The following is a 22,909-nucleotide window of genomic DNA, read 5'->3' on the forward strand; positions in this document are numbered from 1 at the left end:
TAATTAGATTCATATAATTTTGTACATTCTCTTTACCTGTACTTGTTCAAAATGTGTCTCACCTTTTAAAATGACTGGCTGCAGTCCGCAGGTTTGGAGAAGATTATCAGGCACCATCACAGACTCCCCTGGTGCCAAGGGCGGTGAAGACCCCTGAGATGCAGATGTCCCATTGCTTGCTGTATGCACACACATGTATACACATATACACAGAAACAGTCAGCAGGATGTCACTAGCAACAATTCAGCAGTCCAAATCTCTGAAAGAGCTTCAGTTGTGCTAGTACACACACCCACGCACACATCTAAACATTTGAAACCATGTGGCATATTATTTTTGTTATTTTAACACCTATAATATACACTATATGCCTAAATAATGTTTGAGGACACTTCTTCTAATAAATGCATTCCGCTTCTTTAAGTTGCACCCACTGCTGACACAGATGTGCAAATGCACAAACACAGCTTCTAGTCTAGTCCCTGTAAAGAAGGTGCTGGCCTACAAAGCCAAGAACGGACCAGCCCCTCCGTATCTAATGGCAATGGTCAAAAGCCGATCCGCACCAAGAGCCCTTCGAGCTTCAAGTACGGCTCGGCTCGACCCACCATCCCTCAAAATCCGCGGAAGACAAGCGTCCAGGCTTTTTTCTGTCCTGGCACCAAAGTGGTGGAACGAGCTGCCCCTGGATGTCCGAACGGCCGAGTCGCTCGCTGTCTTCAAACGCAGACTGAAGACCCACCTCTTCAGAGAGTACTTGGACGAATAGTTCTATGGTCGCCTTATTGTATTGTGTTTAGCAATGTCTAAGCTTGGAGGTATCTTTTGTATTATTAGTCTATTCTAACTAGCTGAGGTTTTCTTGGGTAAATAGCAAAGCACTTTGTAAGTCGCTCTGGATAAGAGCGTCTGCTAAATGCCGTAAATGTAAATGTAAATGTAAATGTAAAGAAGTACTCCCTGGGGCATATATCCCTTGTCGCTGAATGTAATCAATTCCACACAGCAATGCTCTAAAATCTAGAAGAAAGCCTTCCCTGGACAGTAGAGACAGTTACTCCAATAAAAGCAGCATTTTTAATTTCAGAAAAAACAATTCATGAATGAGGGGTCCCAATACTTTTGTATGATATGGTAATGATCTATTTATATTTGTTGAGACTTGATCTCCACTTTTGAAATATGATGATTTCTTGATGTTACGTTTATCATAACACTACTTATAAAATGAAACCTGTGATGTTGAACACATTTGCATCATTTATATATTAAATTGCAACTTTAACTGGTTTTAAAATATTACAAGCATTAAATTATTACAAGCAACAATCAGTTTAACTGCTCATTTACCACAATCCTTATGAGTCAACGTGTTCACTATTTAAAGCACTTTATTTGTATGTGCTTTTGTGTTGCACTCTCCTCTCCAGGTGCCCCTTGAGAGCTGGTTGGGAACACTTTATTCTAGAACTAATGACAGATAAACAATTAATGACTTATTTTAATACAGAACATTCTGTACCATCAAAACACGAAACAATTTAAAGCGAAAATAACAAAACCTGGCTGGCTTAAGTGGTTTCTCACACTGCGTGATGTTCTATAAAAATCTATAAAAATTGGCAAAAGAAATAAACGGTAGCCATGCTTAGCGTGGACACATTTTGTCTGTATTTTTGTTTCCATTTTTAAAACAATAACTTCCTGTTGTACACAGACATAAACCACATGCTGTAAATGGTTTTAAGCAAGTGTGTGACGGTTTAGCTGTTGGATCTGTGTGATACAAAGTGAGGTATAATCTTGCATTACTTTCAGTGCAGAACTAAATAAGTCCTCCCTGGCTGACTGACTATAATTTGAGTAAGAGGGAAACTAAATCTTTAAATTTGTTTGAAAAGACTGTGGTGTGGTAGAGTTTTGTACCTGATTTGTTGCCGTTTACTGTGTTAGATGGAGCAGGTCGATGAACGACATCAGTTGGTGCTGAAGATTCTGGGGACCAGCCCTTATGTCTCTTTTTGGGTGGTCCTGAGTTTGCCATGGAACCTTAAAGAGAGAGAAACAAATGTAACAAAGCTTCACCAATTGTACATTTTTATTAGGGCAGTCTATAACATCTATAATAGCCTTCTATGAGCTGCAAAACTAATGTGTTTCATACTTTGATATGACACCAGACCATAACAAGTATTGCTTTCTGTGCTTAAACTGACTAAATTCTATTAATCAACTCTAGGGATGCACAGACATTAAACACTTGACGGTTCATTCTGGTATGTCCAGTATTATTTATATACATCTGTCAATGCTGATACTGATGCTTAATTAAAAACACTAATTGAAACTAATTGAGACTAAACTATGAGAAACATTACATTCATTTCTGCAGAACAACAATTTCAGTAAAATGAATAAAATGCAGATATTTTAGAGAAGTAGCCCAGCATTCTACTCTATTGAAGTCTAAACGCCATTGTGTGAAATATCAGTCAAATGTAAACATCTGTCTGAGCATCTGGCCCATCGAGTGTTACTTAGTTAGAAGGGTTGTAATGATACAACAAAAAAAACAATATTCAATACCATAAGCCTTGATATGTTATATATTTTTTTTACTACAGCAAACAGGAGTGCTTGTATATGTGCCATATGTGCCATCTAAACCATGAACTATACTGTAGCCTAGGGGAAAGAGATGTGAGCTAAAAACCACAAGGTAGTGGGATCAAATCCCCATACTAACTAGGTTGTACGAGCTATGCCTCTTGGGAAGCCTGCACTGCCTCAGGTGGTGCTGCTCTGCTGGTGGCACTATGCTGCTCTTAGAATTAGGCTAATTAGGTAGTAAACAGACAATTTTCCCTTGCTTGTGTATTAATGAAGTGTAAGTAAAAACCTGCATCAGTGCACATTAAGGGAATAAAGTATTTTTGTGGTTAATAAAGTAACAAGAGTAAAAACAGTTCACAGAAAGCAGTAACAAAGTCTCAACAAACGCTGAAGATAACAGCTGAAGATATATTATTATAAACTGTTTTTCATTGCTCTGATTGTACTTTCTCTTCTCATTATTATATTTCTTCATGTTTAATCATTTAGTTAATTATTATAGAACTTTATTGCTTATGACCTTTTATTTGTCATTTTTAATCATAGGGCTTCTTTAAATTGTGTTTTATATTGCCATTTTTTTACATGCTTGATTTTATTTGTGGGTAAAGTTCTTTAGTTTTAAAGCACTCTGTAAAGTGTGAACTGCATTTATTTATGAAAAGTGGTGTAATAATAAAGATTCATATTATTATTATTATATTTTACAAATGTGGGAAAATACTATGTGGCAAACAATGTGTGTATCAATAGGTGTATATATTCTTACATCATGAATAATCATCATGCAAATTGCCATCTGTTGCCAAGTGTTGATTCATCAACAAGGGTCAATTCTAACTGATGATTTGAATTAATTGCCACGGCCGTACTTTTTCATCCAGCTTTATTTAAATATTTATATTTTAATAAAACTATAATTATAATTTATATCAATTTGACACTGAGGTCAAGGAGGCCAGCAATAACATTTCTGTGTTAAGGGAAGCAGGCTTTTAGTCTGCTAGAAGCAGTCGGTCAGTCGTACATTAACAATGCTGTTAAGTGTATGTGTGTCGGTGTGAGTGAATGTGCTCTTCTTGTCTCAGGGCCACAAAAGTGAAAAGGTAATGTGTTAAACTCTACAACAAACTGCATGCGTCATGAAGGAAATCTCGCATTTTACAACACTGCTGACTGGACGACAGAAAGAGAAAAAAAGGAGAACAGTTTCTATTTTTTTTTACAGCAGTTCTTTATAGAGGTGGCAGCCTGAGAGGGAAGACTTTTTACTGCCCTGAGTGTTGAATAATAACAGCCAGTGAATACAAAAGCAGAGGAGGAAAAGGACTAGACACTACAGCTGGAGCTCTTCTTAAAGCACTTTAGGCATTTTAAAGAGGGAGGGCTTTCTTTCATGGAAGTGTGAAGTCTGACAGTGGGAGGGTTGGCTCCCCCACCGCTGCCTCCTGTAACAGGGCAATAAAATGGTGGTTTATGCTCTTTATGCCCTGGGTTAGCACACCAAAGCTAGTTTTTGATTTATCGCTAAGGTGATTTTCTCTTGCTAGCACAAGTCCCAATAATCTTGGGAACATTATTTGGGAAAATTTCTAATAATCATTAGTATTGGTAATATAAATAAATATTGAACCTAAAAACTATTTTAACAATTCACTAACTAAACTAGAAACTCAAAATGTCATAAGTAATTAAAATACTGTGGGGTAGCGCTAGTACTAGTACTTAGTTCTCCCCATTGTTTGTTATTTACACGGATAGTGTTTTGTGTTCAGACTGTTAACAGTAAGCCTGCATTGCTCTAACTGAATGAACTGCAGTTTATCACTCTCATAAACTCTCTTACACACGTCTTGACACATGTCAAGCCACTAAATACTGTCTTTTTATTTCAGTCAAACTACTTTGCACATTCAATGAAGCTGAGGCCTGGACTCTAGTCAGCCCAGTACTCTGAGAACACCAGTGGCTTCTTTGAAAATTTTGCTTAAATGTTCTTATTTTTGTATTTATGTTTGCTTCTCTCAGTAAGAGCTTCTTGTTCAGCACCGCATCTTTTCACACCCAGTGTTAAGTTGTCTTCTCAGAGCATGAGGGTGGACAGAAACAACATGCATATTATTCTCTGTCTGCACTGTGTTGTGTTGTCTGTCCGCACTTGTATTGTGTTGCACTTGTGTTTTGTATGCACTGTCTATGTTGCACCATGGTCCTGGAGGAACGTTGTTTCGTTTCACTGTGTACTCTGTATGTAGTTGAAATGACAATAAAACCCACTTGAGTGACTTGACTTGACATGCATGTCTCAGATCTAACAACCTGTTTCAGATCTAAAGTGAGACTGGAACTTGATTTATTTCCACTCTCTTGAAGATGTAAGCTATAAGCTCTGATGGGGAATGTTTTGATAGTCAAGTCTTACATAATTATTAGGGGTCTTGCTGTTTTTGAAACTTATTGAAAACTGAATATAATTAGTATTTGTTCATATATTTGGCCAACAGTTGAGCCCTTTGAGGGGGTCAAGTGTCGGGAAGTGTTACCTATAACTGTGGGTCTTCCTGGTCCGTGGGTTACCAAGCCTGGCTGGGGCAAAGGCTGCTGGGATACCGGAATGTGGCTGCCGTTGATCATGGGAGGGCAGGTTTCGGATGCTTTGCAATAAAGTAAAAAGAAATGCTCATTAGTTTTCATTAATACCTCATTTATCAAGTATCCCAAAGTAAATATACTGATCTAAGAACAGTTCTCATTAGCTGCCATTGTGTAAAAGGCATGAACTAATACCAGTTCAGCATTCTGACACATATGGGCCAATTCTAGCTCAATATTAGATGAGTAGCTCAGCTGGTACCTTAAATAGGAATTGTCTACATTTGGAGGAATGTTGCATATACCTGTGTAGCTGGCTGTGTGTCCTGAATTGGGCAGTAAGTCACTGACTCCAGAACCAGGAGGATTCTCCTCTAGACCACCAGGCAAGTTAGAGGTGCTCTGTCTTACACGACTGTCTGCATATAAATACACATACAAAACCATGATCAATACTGAAATATGTAAGATGCTAAAGAGGCCTCTAATGTCAATGCCCTGCCCAATTGCTGAGTGTTCCATGGACCTTCTGATAAATAAGGCATTGATGTGATTAATGCTAAATAACAGTAAATTGGTTTACACTGAATACCAGCCAATTGATAATGTACTTCAAGACTTCAATCACAATGAGCAGCCCTGCAAATTGTAGTCTGTACTCTTTTGGGCATAGTTTACCTATTCCCTTCCAGCAGATGGGTGGACCCAATACCAGAATGCCTTGAGCATTTCGGAGCAGGCGGTATTTTAAGTGCTTCTGCTTCTTGGGCTGTGTGGTCAGCTTCAGGTTGATGTGGTTGGAGAACTCAGTGAAGTAGCGGAAGCCCTTTTCACCACAGCCCATGCAGTTCCCAGAGAAGCCTGAAAAACAAAGTCATGACATGAGCTCACACACAGAAAGCCCAATATCCCCCATCTAAATCGCTGTATTGCTTGCGTAATCCCTGGTGGTGAGCCTTTTCTTTTGCTGCTTCAGAGAGAAAAGCGGAAATCAGCTGAAATGTAGTTTGTTTCTTGCCATCGTTTTCAGAGGAGACCAGTTTCCATAGTCACCATGATTGCAGAGCTAATGCGGGGGCCATAGAGTCCATAATTGAACAGCTAAAAATGGCTGTTTGACACACACAGGTCTGGCTGCACTAGGCTAGAGTGCCCTGACCCAGCGATATACCTTGTTCCTAGATTTCCTTTAACTCACTTTCTCTCTCCCACTTTGTCTCTCCTTTAATCCCTCTATTCGCAATATTACCTCATGTTAAAGACCCACAGACAGAGTACAAATTTGTAGTAATTTAGGTTGCAATACTAAATGACTAAGCATTAATAAAGTCAATTTACTTTAACTTGACCATTTCCACTGATTGAGTGGAGGCCTAAAGAATGAATTTAGGTGCTCTACAGGTGTTCTGGATTTGGTTTAGAATGTCCTTTAGATAGATATGTGTAATGGGATGTTTGCAACCCTGAGGAACACATTGCAACATATACTAGTTATATAGAGATACTGCCATTTGCCTATGAAACCCAAATGGTAAAAAAAACATGCCAACCTGGCAACATGAACAGTTCTTACCTAAAAGTGCATTACGTCCACGTTCATCTGGGAGAAAGCGTCGGTCCACTGCACACACCAGTATTTGGTCAGGTATACTGGGTGACTTGGCCCCAACCAGGAGAAATCCTGGTGGCACATCCCCACATTCGGTTGCTATGGAGGCCAGACGTAGGTCTTTTCCTGCCTGACAGAATCCTAAGCAGAGACAATATGGGAACAGTTACAGTAAATCTGTAAATAAATACTTATTCAATAAGTACTTTGTAATAATTGTATTGTATTGTTCTTAAATAACAAAAAGATAACATTTTTGCATCTAGAATTGCACTCCAGCAGCACTGCTCTATGAATATCTAACTGACTGAGAACTGGTACAACACAGTATGCAGAGTGGCGGTACATTTTAACTGAGTAATTACAGAGTAAAGCTGTTACATATTGAAATTTATGATTCTGGTGACCTGGGTATATGCTTATATGTAAGTACTATACTGCAACATTCTCTAATCTCATAATGTAGTATTGTAACTACATCATATCTTGGATATTTTGTAAAGAATTAAGACACATCATAACATCCACCTTGTCTGTTCTTACCATCAGTTGTGCAGGAACCTTCTGGAGGAGGCTTCATCTGGTATGGAATAGGAGGGCTGTTAGACTCATCCTCATCATCATCTTCATCATTTTCCATCCATGCTGGACCTGTAATATGGAATTTTAGTTCCTGAAAATATGTTTTCTCTTTGCTCCGTCAGGCAATTTATTAGTTTACATGTGAAGTCTTAATAACATTCTGGCTGTCTCTGATTGGCTTATTTTAGCCTCATGATGCTAGGTATTTTACAGATTCCGGATACACATTGCCACATTTACAGCAGACTCATCCACTCAAGACCTTTTGTTTGATTGTATGTGTATTAAAAAAATAAGTACAACACAATTATTTAGCCAATGACAACAAATTCAGGATAATTAAATGTAAATATTAGGTTTCATTTTATGTTTAATAAAATGAAATTTAAATCATTATTAATATTATCATTGCCAATTCATTGTACTACTAAGACTACAGCTTGATGTCTTTTCACAATGTTCACAATGACCATACTACCCATACTACCACTGTAGTCAATGTTAGCTTTTTGGCCATAACTCTAAAAGCAAATAGTTGACTCTCTGAGAATTAAGAAGACAGTCCTACCATCTCGAGAAATGGGTCTGTGCTCCGGTTCCAGGTACAACTGAGAGAACACGGGTCTGGGCACCACAGTGTTTGACCGAAGAGATGCCTCAATGGAGTTATGCAGGACCTCCTCAAAACGCGTGCTGCGGAGCTGCCCCGCGTACGAGTTGCCCATCTCCTTAGAAATAAAGGGAAGAAGTGCAAGTTAGAGAAAATTAATTAAAGAATGAACATGTGCCGAAGATGCCAGCTGTATTATAATGATAAATATGTTCTGAAAAAGGCCTAGCAAAACTATGCCTAGCTTGTGACTATGCAGCTACTAGTTAGTATAGTATATACTGATCGCTGCTGACACAGATGTGCGAATGCACATGCACAGCTTGTCTGGTCCCTGTAGAGAAGTATTGCAAAAGAATATAACACTCTGGATCAAATAAACCTGAACCTATTGCCAATGGCATGGGCTAGAGGGGTATGCATTGAGCTGTGGAGCGGTGCAACTCTGTTCTCTGGCATGATGGAGCTCCATCCAATACATTTGGGGAGTTGAGTATGAGGCAGTGATCGTCCAAAATCCTGACCTCACTAACACTCTTGTTGCTGAATGCAATCAAATCCTCACAGCAATTTCAAAATCCTGTAGAAAGTCTTCCCTGAACAGTAGAGACAGTTACTGCAACAGAAATAGAACAAACTATTTTTAACCCATTCGATTCTGGAAGTAACAATAAATGAGCAGGTGTCCCAATACTTTTGTCCATATAGTGTATCTTTCCACCATAAAAATATGGTTTGGGCCAAATGCCCAAAACTATGAAAAAACAACACCCCAGGCATGAGCCAGTGTATTTGCAGCCATTTTGTGTAGCAGCTTCTTCAGATACTTAGTTCCTTTCACCATTGTCTCTAAAAGTGTCTCTAGAAAAACAAAAATCGTGCCATCTCAAATGATAGCATTTTTGTTTTGTCCATCCATGATGTACGCCAATCAACACACCCAAATCATTACTACTACAGCACTTGCTCTTTTACAGCAGATTATTCCTTTAACAACAAAATCAGAATGACTTCTGGATACAACCCAAAGAGCCAGAAGAACAGGCCAAAAAAACACAACCCACAAAAAGTAATTTGAGTTCACAGGGGTTAGACAGTATATTAAGTGCAAGCAAACATATCCCAAAAGATCATGCCCCCCCTCCCCCCCAACTCAAATAAGCTGATTGGATGACATCAGCCATCTGCCAATCTGGACAGCCTCTAGCTCTCTTTCCCTTCTTTGCTCAGGAAATGTGATAAAGCTCTAACAAATTCTCAGAAACCACGAATTGGCTCACATCACCTCTGCTATTAGCCAAATCATTTGATTAGTATGTTTTTATGCGACTGCCTGTGGAAACTCAGCTTCCCCTGAGGTGGTCAACAAAAGTGAAGAATTCAGTCAGGGTATCCAATTTGCGGCCTCATAAAGTCACTGTAACCAATGTCAGGTCATCCTGACCCGAATGAGGGAAAGAGAGGGAGAGAGAGTGAGCGAACAAGAGTGCGAGAGCCAGCACACTCTGATCTCGCAGGATAAACAACAAGTTAATGTCAGATGCGGCTGCTGCACATCTAACGGCCTAAAAACAAGGGAACAACAAGGCCGGTGGAAGAACTGCATAGTTTGACTTGTTTCACACTGGGGCGGCGGTAAAATAAACATTTTAAAGGTTGGACATAAGACAGCTAATACAATTTGGCAAAAAACCATGAGACAGCCAGATCACAGAAAAGTCCCACAGCCTACTAGTGAGTTTTTTCATCTTGAAATGTCTGACCATAGCCATGACTACAGCCAACATATCTAATTTTGCCTTACAAAGCCCATTCAATGCAAAACATTTCCCTGTGGTTAACAAAAAGCAGTACAATGTGAGAATTGGTATTTCTTGCTCCTTGGCACCCAGTCAGGAAGTATAATCCACGCTTTGAGGTGCCATTAAAGGACACGCATTTCTGGACATGCTGAGAGCTACAAAACCATCACTGAAAGTAATATTACATAATTTCACACAAACATCAGTCAGGTCAGGTTATGCAACGCTCATGCAAGCACTGTCCTGCCCATTTCACCAACTTTATATAGAGCAGCTAACATTATGCCAAGCCTGGAGTAATAACAATAGAGATTACAGGTCCATAGAGCATCAACATGATTTTAAAGCTGCTATTTTAAGATGCTACGCTGTGTTGCTTTAACATTTTTTGTTTTTTAAATATCTAAACAAACTAGTTGTTCACCCGATATACAACACAGGGCAGACAATTGGAACATAGATTATTTACATCTAAAGTGGCGAAGGAAAAAAAAGGACACTATGTTATAATGGACATGACAGCCAAGCTCCCACTAACCCGCTATCCAACAATCATTTACAACAGGATCCTTTGATGCAAGAAACTGCCTGTATCACAAAGCCCCTGGAACACAATCCTCCCAGCCCCCGAAATGACCAGTCCCATATGGTCTAGCACACACTGCAAACACAACCTGCACCATCACACTAATGAGACTTTCAGTATTGTGCCTATTTCCAAGCCTGTAGTAACGTATTTATTGAAATGTGCATTATTATACCCTTTAAAATTAGTTGGTAGGCTTATATATCGTATATATATTTTCTAATTGGGTGTCCTCTATTGAGTATGATTTAGAAACCAGCATTGGGTTCGTTTGTGAGTTCGGTGTCCTAGTGGAACACCCAGTTGTATGCAAGTTGCAACCATCTACCTCCTATGTCATTCAGCCATCCACTTTATGCAATGAACCTGTTTCAATGGCAGCAAAATGTCCCTATGAGCATAATGCTACCACCACCATAAACACCTCATTTTTTTTACTCCTCAAAACATGCCTCTTGTCATTGTGGCCAAACAACTCAATCGTTGTCTCACTTGACTGTCAAATTTTCCTCAGAACTTTAGTATAGCTTGAAAGTGTTGTTCTGGAGCAGGAGCATCTTTCTTGGATGGCAGCCTCTCAAACCATGGCAAAGTAAAACTCTCTTGACAGTAGACAAAATCCAGTTCATGGCAGGCCTTGGTGGTTCTTGGGTTGTTCCAGATCTTTCAAACCAATTTCCTCTCAGTTAGGTCTTCTACCAGACCTTGGCAAAGTGGCTACACCTCCCAATAACCTGTACTCATGTACAGCTGTTTGAACTGATGATCTTGGAATCTGCAGTGTTTAGACATGATCCAAGAGACATTCCTATTCCTTGTGTAAATCTTGGACTGCTCCTTGGACTTTCCCAACTTTGTGTTGGTCAATCCAGTGATGCTGTCAAACAAACCCTTTTATGTGAGCAGACAGAACCTACCAGCTGTAGTCAATCATTATCACCAACAGGAAGTTAAGAGGCCTTGGCCTTGGCAAGTTTAAAGATATTTTGGACTTTCAGCACCCTTGAACTAATAATCGGTGCAGGTATATTCATAACCCTGTATATATAATGTTGACCCTGTGCTGTGTGAACCAAAAACATATGTGGTAAATTGTTGTTCTTTTATTATTAGTTTTTTACATTTACTTTTTTACATAAAGATATAATGCCAAAGTGCAAAATGTGTTTATATGGTTTATGTTTATGTCATGGCATTTAAGTCTAGATGTGTGACCTATACAGCAATCCACAGGAGTTAGGAAACCAGAGGTAATTGGGGAAGTTCTTATTTTAAACCTATAGGTAATACAATGCATCATATTGTATCAAACTCTGTTGCAACATACTACCGTTGTGTATCACAGCTAGCAAGCTAGTTTGTGTCTAGAGCTAGTTGGGGGCTGACAAGCTTTGACTGGTTTGTTAGATCAGAATAAAGCATTGTTTTGTTCTAAATATTGTACTTTTATAGCAGTGATTGCTGTAATAAACTAAAAATTATTAACTTAAAACAAATATCCACTTTTTAAAGGCCATATCATATAAAAACACCTGCCTAATACTGTGTAGCCCCCCTCGTACCACCAAAAAAGCTCTGACCCATTGAGTCACAGAATCTACAGGGCAGGCAGTGTTTTGCTATTTCTCTCAATTTCAGCAACAGCAGCTCTTCTGTTGGATCAGACAAAATACGCTGGCCTTCACTCCCTATGCACAGTGGATTTATTGATTTAGTAATTTATTTGAACCTTTCTGATCACATGTCTTTAGCATTCTTGTTTTTTGCTGCTGTATTTTTGTAGACACATAGTATAGATCTATATTTATTATGCTTTTCAATGCCTTGTTTTGTTTTTGGCAACATTCTGAATGACGATCACCCTTAAAGAAATATCGATTTAAATACAGGTTGTATTTGATTTACATTCTAGGTCAACAGCTAAGGCTACGTTCACACAGCAGGTAAAAGTGGCCTAAATCTGATCTTTTTCGTAATATTTGACACAGATGTGTTATCAGTGGGGCAGTGTGACATTTTCAATTTGGATTTGGCTCAATTATGTGGTATTTAAATCCGATACATATTCAATACATGGCAGTGCTACTTAGTCAAAACAGCTAGATTGGACTTCATGTGACTTTTAAGTCAATCCATCTCCAGCGTCAATTTCTCATGATTGCATACTGAGTAGAAGAGAAAATGAACAAAAGAGAGTAGTGAGGGAGGTTTGTTAGTGGCGGGACAGCAAGGTAAAAGACTTAAAATAAATAGCTGAGGTGATACCTCTGTTCAATTAAAATCAGAATGTACATACGGCAAACGCTTTAATCCATAATGTTAAAGAAAAATAAAAAGCTAAAACAAATCTTAAATAAACCATGGATGCAAGTAAGAGGCCATAAATCAGATTTTGGGTCACTTTACCTGCTGCGTGAACATAGCCTATGCTTATTCCAATGTTTGTTTTCATCCCAGTTCTAAACTGAAGAAGAAAACTTCATATACCAGATATTATATAGATACCAGCAGTTACGGGTTAAGGATCAGTGTTCTGACTGTAACCATTTCTAACAGAATAAAGGACCTGTGCTGTCCTGCTGTGTGCAGTACCTTTGTCGCTAGATGTAGGCCTCAGCCAACATAAAGACCAATGCAGTTCTCTGTTAAATAAACAGATGCAAACAGATGTGCTGTTGAGCGGCACCTCTGTCGATAAGGCGGGAGATAAAGGAGGAAGTGTTGACAGAGTCCAGGATGTCCCCCAGCCCTGTCCTCCTCCACACAACTTCCTTACAGGGAGGTGACAAGCTCTTTCATCTCTCCTCTGCTCCTCCCAGACCACTGTACCACACTATTGAGCTGATGTTTATGACCTCCTGTCTCAAAGATTCTGACCTGCCCTCTCTCCCCTTCCCTTTCTGTCTCCCTTTCTCTTACTCACACATTCTTTTCAAACAAGGATCGGGCCCTAAAATCTACAGATAAGTCACATTTGTCCCATCAATTCATGCACTGCTTGTGACATTTTCACAAACTGTCGGTAAGAGCTTGGGATGAAAGGAACGCTAAGTGTGCTGCCCATAACAGTATACTAGTGATAGATAACAATAACAACTAATTTCATTTGCTGATTGTTTGGAAAGAACTGTTTAAAATACATAGAAAGTAAACGAATAGCAATACTGTGAAATCTGTAATTCTAGGAGTAGCAGAACAAAGCCATGTTGTTAAAGTCAGGTCGCAATTCTTAGTAGGTGTGGGTTCATTAAGTGTATTAATGCATATTTTACTATTTTTCCGATACCAACTTGTCAGATAACATGATGCTCTGGTATAGCTGGCTGATGTCTTAGTTATACTGGATGCTATGACATATTGGGTAACTACTATAAATATATACTGTATATACTATATACTACTATAAATAAATACTATATATATATATATATATATATTATAGCATTGGGGGGCCAAAGTTGGAGTCAGACCCTTATTCCTAAAGATATTTTGTGTAATTACATTATTCTAATGCTAAGTTTTTAAATATTTTTATATTCATATATTTATATATTATCTATTAAATTTTTGCAATATTTAGAGTGGTATTTGTGCTCAAAACCACCCATTCAGCTTGTATTACTATCGTACAATTAAATGTAGCCTATGATATTGGATTCTCTACTGGCACAGCTGTCTGACATTTCTCCCTATTGTTGGTAGATCACGAGTCTGGATCCTAGGCTGCCCCAGGCAAGCAAGGTTTGGTATTTATTAGCAAGTTTGTATTTATCAGCACGTTATTGCCTATGTTTTGCAAATCTCAATAAAACTATAGATCATAAATATGTTACTAATGTTACTACCCAACCTAATGTTACTGGCCAATCTAAAGCTCTAGCAACAAGCTGATATCTAGGTCCCAAAGCCCCATAGTAGCCACAACCTAATGATATGTAACACAAACCAATTAATTAAATCTTGCATCACATATTTTTATTAAACTTTAATAATAATCAGGAAGCATAAGGGCTTAAACCACATTCACATGCAACTGTTCAGTAGTTCTCTAAAGGTAAATGTTAGATTTGGATACATTTAACATGTTATTGTAATATTTGAATACTCGTTTTAAACTGTCTGTACTTTCACCCTATTGTTAGATTTGTTCGAGTTGGAGTTTGAATCCGGGGGTGCTGAAGGTAAACAAAAAGTTTGAGCACGTTATTAACATTAACATTTTTGCAGATACCATTAAAGCTATCAATCTTCAATATTGGCCAATATGACAGACCACAAAATATATACACGTGTGTGTATTATATAACAGCAGCACGTTTGTAAAGTCCTGACAAAGTATCTTTTCTGCTGCCTCCAACCCGACCACCTAAGTGCCTGCTCCCGCCCGTCTAGAAACCTGTTACTTTCACTGTCCTTCTACAAAAGAACTGAGAGGGGGGTGGTCAGCTTTTTAGATTTTATGCCCCAGGAGGTAGGTGTGGGTGCGGGGGCTGGGCTGGGTTGACTCATTCTGTGCTCTGGAGAAACAATGCAAAAAGAACACAAGAGCCAGAGACTGGACAGAAAAGCAGAGTGAGATAGAGAGAGAGAAAGAGATACAGAGAGAGGGACAAACAAGGCGTGTGAGAGAGTGTGAGATAGAACAGTGTTATTGTTGTACCTTAGCAGAAAGACTATCTTTTTGCAATCGGCTACCTGCTGGCCCTCCTCACTGCCCCCACCAACACATACACACACACAAACGCTGTAAGGCCCATTCCGTAGCAACAGGTCAAAGGCCAGGTCCAGATAACAATGTTTGAGCAAAGCTTTGATGTGCTCTGGCATGGTCCAGCCAGTGGCTCAGTTCACACAAAGAGGCTGCTAAGGACTGAGAGGATAGCTCAGTTCCATTCTTCTTGTCACCTCTGACCTTTGGCCCTTGCACTCTGACAGAATCACATTTCAGGGCTGGCCAGTTGTATTCAGACATCTCCCCCCATCCCCGCCTCCAAGCTAAGATATGAGAGTGGTGCACTTTTGGGAGGATTTTGTGTGCTGTCAGCAAATCCGAAAGCATGAGGTTGTAACGGATGACAAGAAGAACCTTGTATGGGCAGAATGTGCACCAACCACCTTGCGGCTTCTTACAGATGCACTGATATGGGAATTGTTGGCCGATACTGATAATCTGGTGTTGACATCATAAATATTCATTAAATGTAGAATCTGGACTACATCTACCTGGATTAGTATTGTAGAGAAATGCAACATTTATTTGTAGAAGGTTACGAATGCAGTAAAACGAATAAGATGCTGATGTTTTAGCAGAGTAGACCATCATCACTTAAATGTACGGAGTACAATAAATATATCATCAGACAATGTTGCTCAAATTATCTGCCGATACAGTTATGATTACAATATTATCATGCATCCCTGAACCTTAGCCTTTGTCAGGATTTCACAATATCAACAGAGGAGAGAAGGAGGAGCGAGAAAGAAAGAAACAGAGGGGTGCATTCTTAAGTAGGATTTGCAGCCATGCAGGCCCTCTGCATTGGCCACCTGTCTGGAACAAAATTGTACTCCTCCCCGTAACATTAGTGCATTGGCATCAATAGCACCAGCTGATCTCTGCCTTTCATCTATCTGCCCGGAAGAAGCCGCCATGAACCATAATAAGATAAGATAAGATCAATTTAAAAAATGATGGACTGAGATCTTATTGTTAAATCTTCAATTATTAGAGAATGGTTTAAGTCAATTAAGTAAAGTATGCATTTCTTGTTCTTAAAAGTGAAATTCCAAAGATGTTTCTGAGGAAACCAATGTTGAGATGTAAAGTAAGTCAGTGAAAGTGACTTGAAGTGAAATGGTGCATTGTAGAAAAACGTACTGACTGTCGATTAAAAACCAGAAGTCAACTAAAGTCAACAGAATGCAAATATGACTACATCAGTGAAGTTTAATAATGATCATAACGATTTTTTTTTTAATGACCCTGTTTACATTAGGCAGAATATCAAATGCAAGTATTCAATCGGCATCTGCCGATACTCAAGATTCCTGTATCAGCAGCAGTATCGGAAAAAATATTGTTACACCTCTCTCTACATGGTTTGTTATGGCCCACCAAAGCACATGTTTTTATTGTTTGGCCTTTTGTAAAGACTCTGATTTCTCTGTTAATCACCAGAATAGTCAGTAGACTCAGTGGCTATTATAATCACAGAGCACTGCACTACATTTTTAGGCAAACTCTAGCCTTTTATGATCACAGCAGTACTGAATGAATCCAGTCATCAAAAGGTTCCTGAGACTTTAATAATAATAATAATGATAATAACAATACAGTGTTCTTCTGGATATGCTTCCCCCCCTCCTAATCTGTCTCCAGATCCAAGGACTGAAAGAGCCTTTGTATTAACACATTAGGCCACCTGATGGATGAGAGCCTCTGGTTTGGTTTGTGGAGTGAAGACATGTCCCTGTCTGGAGTGGCTTTTGTGCAAAAGCAAAGTTTGGAGTTTGCAATCAATGTGATCAATCAACATGTTCTACAGCGTACACCTTCTCACAAACACTACACTGATTACTTTCAACCATGCAATATAAATATATACCAACAGGACTGTTAGTCAGTCAGTATCTAGTGAAAAGACAGTGCTCATTGTTTTGAGGTTTCTTAATTTTGTACATTTGCTAGAAAACAGGCATGTGCATTTTTATTTGCAATCCAAAATGTTCTATATGCAATATGTAAAGATTATATTTTGCCTTATAACCCCCTCAAAGTGGACTGGCAGTGCAACCATTTGTAACAGATTTCAGTGAGATAAGACTCGACTCTTCAGATGTCTGATTCCCATCACCTCCACTGTGGTCAATTCTAAGTTGGTGAGTTTCTCTGTAATGCAGCATTTCACCCCAAACCACTCAGAATGGCTTTGTTTACATGTTAACTATTTAATTTTACAGAACAATTAAAAAACAGTGACTTTCCTTTGCTTTACTTAGCAGATATACCTCCAGATGTGAGGGGCCATTTCATTTCAACGAATTAATCTTGGCATAAAGGCCAGTCTATTTTTGACTATGGAGATGAGCCAGCGGTTTGTCCTTGGAAGCAACCCGAAAGATAGAGCTGTCTGTGTTTGTGTTGTCTATAGAAGGAACACAGAGAAAATGAACAGCCAAAGACAGAGAGTTCCTCCTGTAATCTGCTCTGTATTTAAGCCGAGTGACGTTACGTAATATATGCAATAATCAATAATACAGTCATTCCCTGCACCTTCAGTCCACACCAAGAAGTTACCTTTCATTTGTTCTGGTTGTTCTACAAATAGTTCACAGGCCATTTTCAACACATTATCATATATAAAGTGTTTTAGGACAAAATGTGTTTTATGCTGGCTAGTTTCTCGGGGACCGTTTGGCCGGTACTGACACAGATTTCAGGCAACCTGTGGTCTTAAGAAACATGATGTTCCAGCAATAGTGTTAAAAACCAACCAAACTGAACAGAATCGAAACCGAATCGAAACGCAAACTTACCTCCAATCAACTGAATAAATCTCTCAAATAGTCCTAGACGATTTACTGAAGATTTTTTTTTTTTTACTGAACGACTGTAATTCACATCGCTGTCTCTGAGCTTCCCGCCGTGACTGACCTAAGCTCAGATGCTCGGACTGAAAGCGCCCGCTGGCCCTAATAGGACCCCCCTCCTTCACAGCCGAGATGGTATCACCCATCAGCGAGCAGCAGGCAAACACAGGGGGTGGAAACCACGGATCTAGCCGCGATGTAAACATTACCGTGAGCAATGTAGCCAAAGTAAAACTAGCTTAAGTTAATTCACACGGAGAAACCTGGAGAAATCTCTAGGTTGTATACCTGAGCATTTTCTAAAGCAAAAAATGCAGTCTCCAGCCTCGCCACCTGTTGAACAGTACGGCTTTCAATTACATTCACAGGTTCTCACATTCACGCTCACAAATCTGACATCTAACAATCTCTGTACGCTCGATTTTTGCTATAGTAGCTAGGTAATAGTAGGCAGATGTTCGTTATTCCTAAAGCTTATATCTTAAAGTATTCAGTTTGTTTAGCGGTTCTTTCGGTCCGGCTCAGGTGGAGAACACGCTTCTTTATCGCCATCTGCTGGACGACATGTGTATTACATGAACACGCGGGTCTGTTTTGAACGGCCTCGTCATAGGATACACAAAAAAGAAATATAAATATACAAAACTATTAAAAGTCCGTGAAAGTAGATTTGATACATTTAATTTAGGTGTTTGTGGCCATATAAGCACTTAATATTAAATTGAATTAGAAAGCTGTAAATGTGCTAATAGCCTAACAGTGGTTCAGCAGACACTGTAGTGGAACTTACTGACTTGTATTATATGTAAATATATATATAAAAAAAACTGTAGCTGCCTTTGTTGCTGTTTTGGAGATACATGTTTTTCTATGGACAGCAACGATATATTCAACAAGAGAAGAAAACTGTTCATCTTAAACTTTGAATGTAAGTTATTGCAAAAAAATGTAAAGTTTATTCAGCATTTCTATTGGTGAAATAAAATGTCCATAATGTCATTTTTTGCCAAAACAAACAAAAAAACAACTTCAGAAATGATCTGTGTTAAAGAATATCGGCCTTTTCAATGTATAGTGTTCATAACATGTATAGTGTTGTGATGATCTCTGAATGTAGTTTATGTTTTGTTTATTTATTACTTTCAAGCTGAAGTTTATTACATTAGAAAATGTGCACACAGATGGAATGACAATAAAATCCCTGACTTTACTTGAAAACAGAAACTCAAAAAGACTCTAAAAAAGTAACTAAAAAAGTACTTAACCATCAGTGTCTCTTTCTTTTAAGTGGTGGCTCAGTGGTTAGAGACCCGGGCTATCGATAACAGGGTTGTGGGTTCGATTCCCTGCCTCGGCAAGCTGCCACTGTTGGGCCCTTGAGCCCTACCCTCTCTGCTCCCCGGGCGAGTTGGCTGCCCACCGCTCTGGGTATGTGTGTACTCACTGCCCCTAGTTCACTAGTGTGTTTGTGTGTGTTCACTACCACAGATGGGTTAAATGCGGAGTACACTGTACAGTGACAAATACATGCACCTTTACCTTTTTTACCTTACCTGTAGGTTAGTATTAATTATTTTATTTAGATAAGATACATTTACACAACTGATGCTCAGTCAGGCATTTCTTATTTGGATGGCCAGGACACGACAGCTTCTCAAGACTTCATACCTGTTCAGAAAATGTCTACACTCTTACTTTTACTGTGTGAAAGAGCCTTTCTCACAGACTCTATTTGAGAAAACTTTAGTATAACTTCAGTATGAGCGTTACTAATTCTTGTGTAATGCTCTTATTATTGTAAACATCAAAAACTGTCGCCCTTCATTGGTTGATTCACTGTATTTATCTACCTCCCCAAAATGTACACACACACAGCTCACGAGTTACAGTGTTTTTAATGAGCTAGTGTCCACAAAGGCGAGCTCAGAAGCAGCTTGCGACAAAGCAAAACTGAGCAGATATCTGTTCTAGTCTAAAAGCTACCCCAGCCATTTGGTTTTACCATATCTTCAACTAGCTAACACAGAACAGGGTATCCAAACTATTCAGCTCCAATTGCAGAATTACCGAAAGCGTCCTCCCGTCCTCGGGAGTTTGTATTTGCAAATCGAACTTGCCAGTTCGGTACTACCAAGTACACCAGTCTGAATGTGGCATACTTTGGTTTCCTCTGCACCGCAAACTCCCTGCTGGACTCAGAAACAGTCCCCTCTGTCGACAGTGACTGGTTACTACCTAGTTACACACTAGTGAAACTAATGTCTGGCTGTAAGGGTGATTATATACAGAGCAACATGTCTCTGCAGCTCCATAGTATTAAGATCATCCTAAATAGTAGAGAGAGTGTTTCATGTGATGCTCGCTCTACCATCTAACAACGATATTTAATGGGAGTGGAGATGGAAACCCAGTCCTGTAACTGAACAACACAGATCTGTCTCTCCACTACCCTCCTGCCCGCTGTCCTGCTCTGGGGCCTCATACTGATTCATCCTCACCTCACTGCATGACCATGCTTCTGACTGCCATTTTTTACCTTCTCCGAGTAAATGGCCACCTGGCCCGACCTGCTGGAAGATTGCCCGCTGAGGTCCCCTCTACCTGCGTCAAACCAGCTGCCACCTACCGGTCCAACCAGCAGGCCCCCCACCAACCACCACCCACAGCAGACCAGCGGCTCACCCGCCTACCACTGCTTGAACCATTTTGAACTATCTGCTGTATCTGGTTTGGTCATTTTTATCATTAATGTTTAACTAGTTCTGACCAGAGGAGGATGGGTTGGGTCCCCCTTGTGAGTCTTGGTTCCTCCCAAGGTTTCTTCCTCCAGCTCTGAGGGAGTTTTTCCTTGCCACTGTCGCCGTTGGCTTGCTCACGGGGGTCTTTGATCCTTCATGTCTTACGTTATTTCTTCATTCTTTTTTATCTCTGTCTTTTATTAATCACTATTTATGTAAAGCTGCTTTGTGACGACAACAGTTGTAAAAAGCGCTATACAAATAAATCTGACTTGACTTGACTGTTGACCTGCATGGACTTTATCATCTCACTATGGCTTGATGGCACATTTACATTGTTTTTTTCTTATTCTTATTGTTATTTTTTTTTCTTCTTTTTATTCCTGTTTTGCTTTTTATTCTTATTATCCGATGTTGACAAGAGGAGGATGGGTTTGCTGTTTGAGTCTTGTTTCCTCTCAGGGGAGTTTTTTCTTGCCAGTGTTGCCGCTGGCTTGCTCAAAAGAGCCTCTGACCTGGATCTCTGTAAAGCTGCTTTGTGACAACATTCTTTGTGAGAAGTGCTATATAAATAAATTGTAATTGAATTGAATTGATTAGGACAAATGGACAAATAAAAAACTCTAAATAAATGCTGATAAAGACCCTTTAAGCAATGCAAATTCATGGTTGCCCACTAAAAGCCAGTTTGCATTAGCCAAGCATTAAGTGTGCAGGTCATATACTGCTAAATTTAAATACAAAATGCCATCACCTGTGGAATGTATTCCAACATAGCCTTTAGCAAGATATATAAAATATTTTTGTATTAAGAAATGAAATGAAAACTAGAACCAACTTTAAAGTATTCTGGGTAATCTCACCCTTAGCTTTAAAGCTGAATAGCCTGCCTGATGTAAAAATCTCCACCATAAAACAGAAATCAGATTCATAACAAAGTGTTTCTTTATGTTATAATTTCAGATTCACTCAAATATAAAGTCATCTACTGTATTTTATAAGGCATTGTATTTCTTCGATTGCAAGAAATATCCATAAACATTTATCTTTGTGACTATCTGATATTAGCTAACATTAACTTAATGCTAGCTTAATCTTATTAATGAGCACAACTTTAGCTGTAACTGTACCGTAGCTCTTAATGCTGGTCAGAAGTATAGTTAATCTGATGTTGTTGTATGTCACTAACATCCCTAACATTATCATATAGTTAACTATATTTACATACAGTACATGTACATTTGAATGTAACATCCTGGTGAAAAAAGAACTAGATTCTTTCTCATAATGGGAGAGAATGAGGGCACACTCTGCTGCTGCTGCAGCTGCTGAAGCAACACATGCATGGAAAAGGTTGAGAAACAGACATAATCTGAAAGGGTAAAACCACTTTGTCTCAGACTTTGTTTACAACTTGACTAAATTCTCCAGCATTTTTGAAAAATATGAGCAGATGTTCATCATGAGCTATTGTTCCTCCCATTAAACATGAAAAAGGAAAGATAGGTAGGCCACATACTGTTAGTCTTGACCCTGAACTCACCACATATGGCATCATATTGGGTCATACTTGGGACCATATTCTAAGAACAGCCTTGTACCAAGTTAATGACTTCTCAGATAGTACATGTATGAACATAACAGGGCCTAAAAATACCCCACCTTCTCCTTTCGGCTCGTCCCATGACAGAATTATTAAACTGACATGAGCATATCACGTAACTGTCACCCACTGTGGCCGCTACCGCAACCAAATGTTCATTTCTCATTTCTACCCTCCCCACCACAAGTCCTCCTTATTCTGCAATCTGTCATCCTGACGGCTTCTCGTTCCCCCGCTAAGTGCCCCGTGGGCAAATCACACGCTCATCGTGTGACAAGAGCATTTCAGGTTGTCATGCACTAATGCAGAAGTTTCCTGGGGACCCTGCAAGTGGATCCATCTTCATCTGCCTCGCCTTCATCGTCCGCCCGCTCCGCCGGCCGTCGCGGGCGAAGGCAAATTAACGGTGGCCCCTCCCCCTTCAGCCGAAAGCTCTGTCAACAGTTTACCCAAACGCACCTCATTAGCCGGCCACGCTGCCACTCAGCCGCGGGTTTCGGGCTTTTAATCCAGGTGAGTTATTGTCGGCGTGGCGCGCGCAGGAGCCCGGCCCCTAATGAGAAAACAAGCGCTGGAGCCGGGC

General features: G+C 39.5%; 1 protein-coding gene across 1 annotated transcript in view; it reads right to left on the reverse strand.

Annotated features, from left to right (window-relative positions):
• The window catches only part of greb1 (growth regulating estrogen receptor binding 1), a 37,687-nt gene extending 19,655 nt beyond the window's left edge, over window positions 1-18,032 (reverse strand). Inside the window, exons 1-9 of the mRNA XM_072689921.1 lie at window positions 17,932-18,032; window positions 7,966-8,125; window positions 7,359-7,466; window positions 6,780-6,956; window positions 5,885-6,067; window positions 5,512-5,625; window positions 5,158-5,268; window positions 1,928-2,050; window positions 63-179 (exon numbers count right to left, since the gene is read on the reverse strand). Of these exons, the coding sequence (XP_072546022.1) occupies window positions 63-179; window positions 1,928-2,050; window positions 5,158-5,268; window positions 5,512-5,625; window positions 5,885-6,067; window positions 6,780-6,956; window positions 7,359-7,466; window positions 7,966-8,122 (1,090 nt within the window). The 5' untranslated portion in view covers window positions 8,123-8,125; window positions 17,932-18,032. The remainder of the gene's footprint in view (window positions 1-62; window positions 180-1,927; window positions 2,051-5,157; window positions 5,269-5,511; window positions 5,626-5,884; window positions 6,068-6,779; window positions 6,957-7,358; window positions 7,467-7,965; window positions 8,126-17,931) is intronic.
• Between the last annotated feature and the right edge of the window lie 4,877 nt (window positions 18,033-22,909).

This window comes from Salminus brasiliensis, chromosome 10 (genome assembly GCF_030463535.1).
Source record: "Salminus brasiliensis chromosome 10, fSalBra1.hap2, whole genome shotgun sequence".
Taxonomy (NCBI): domain Eukaryota; kingdom Metazoa; phylum Chordata; class Actinopteri; order Characiformes; family Bryconidae; genus Salminus; species Salminus brasiliensis.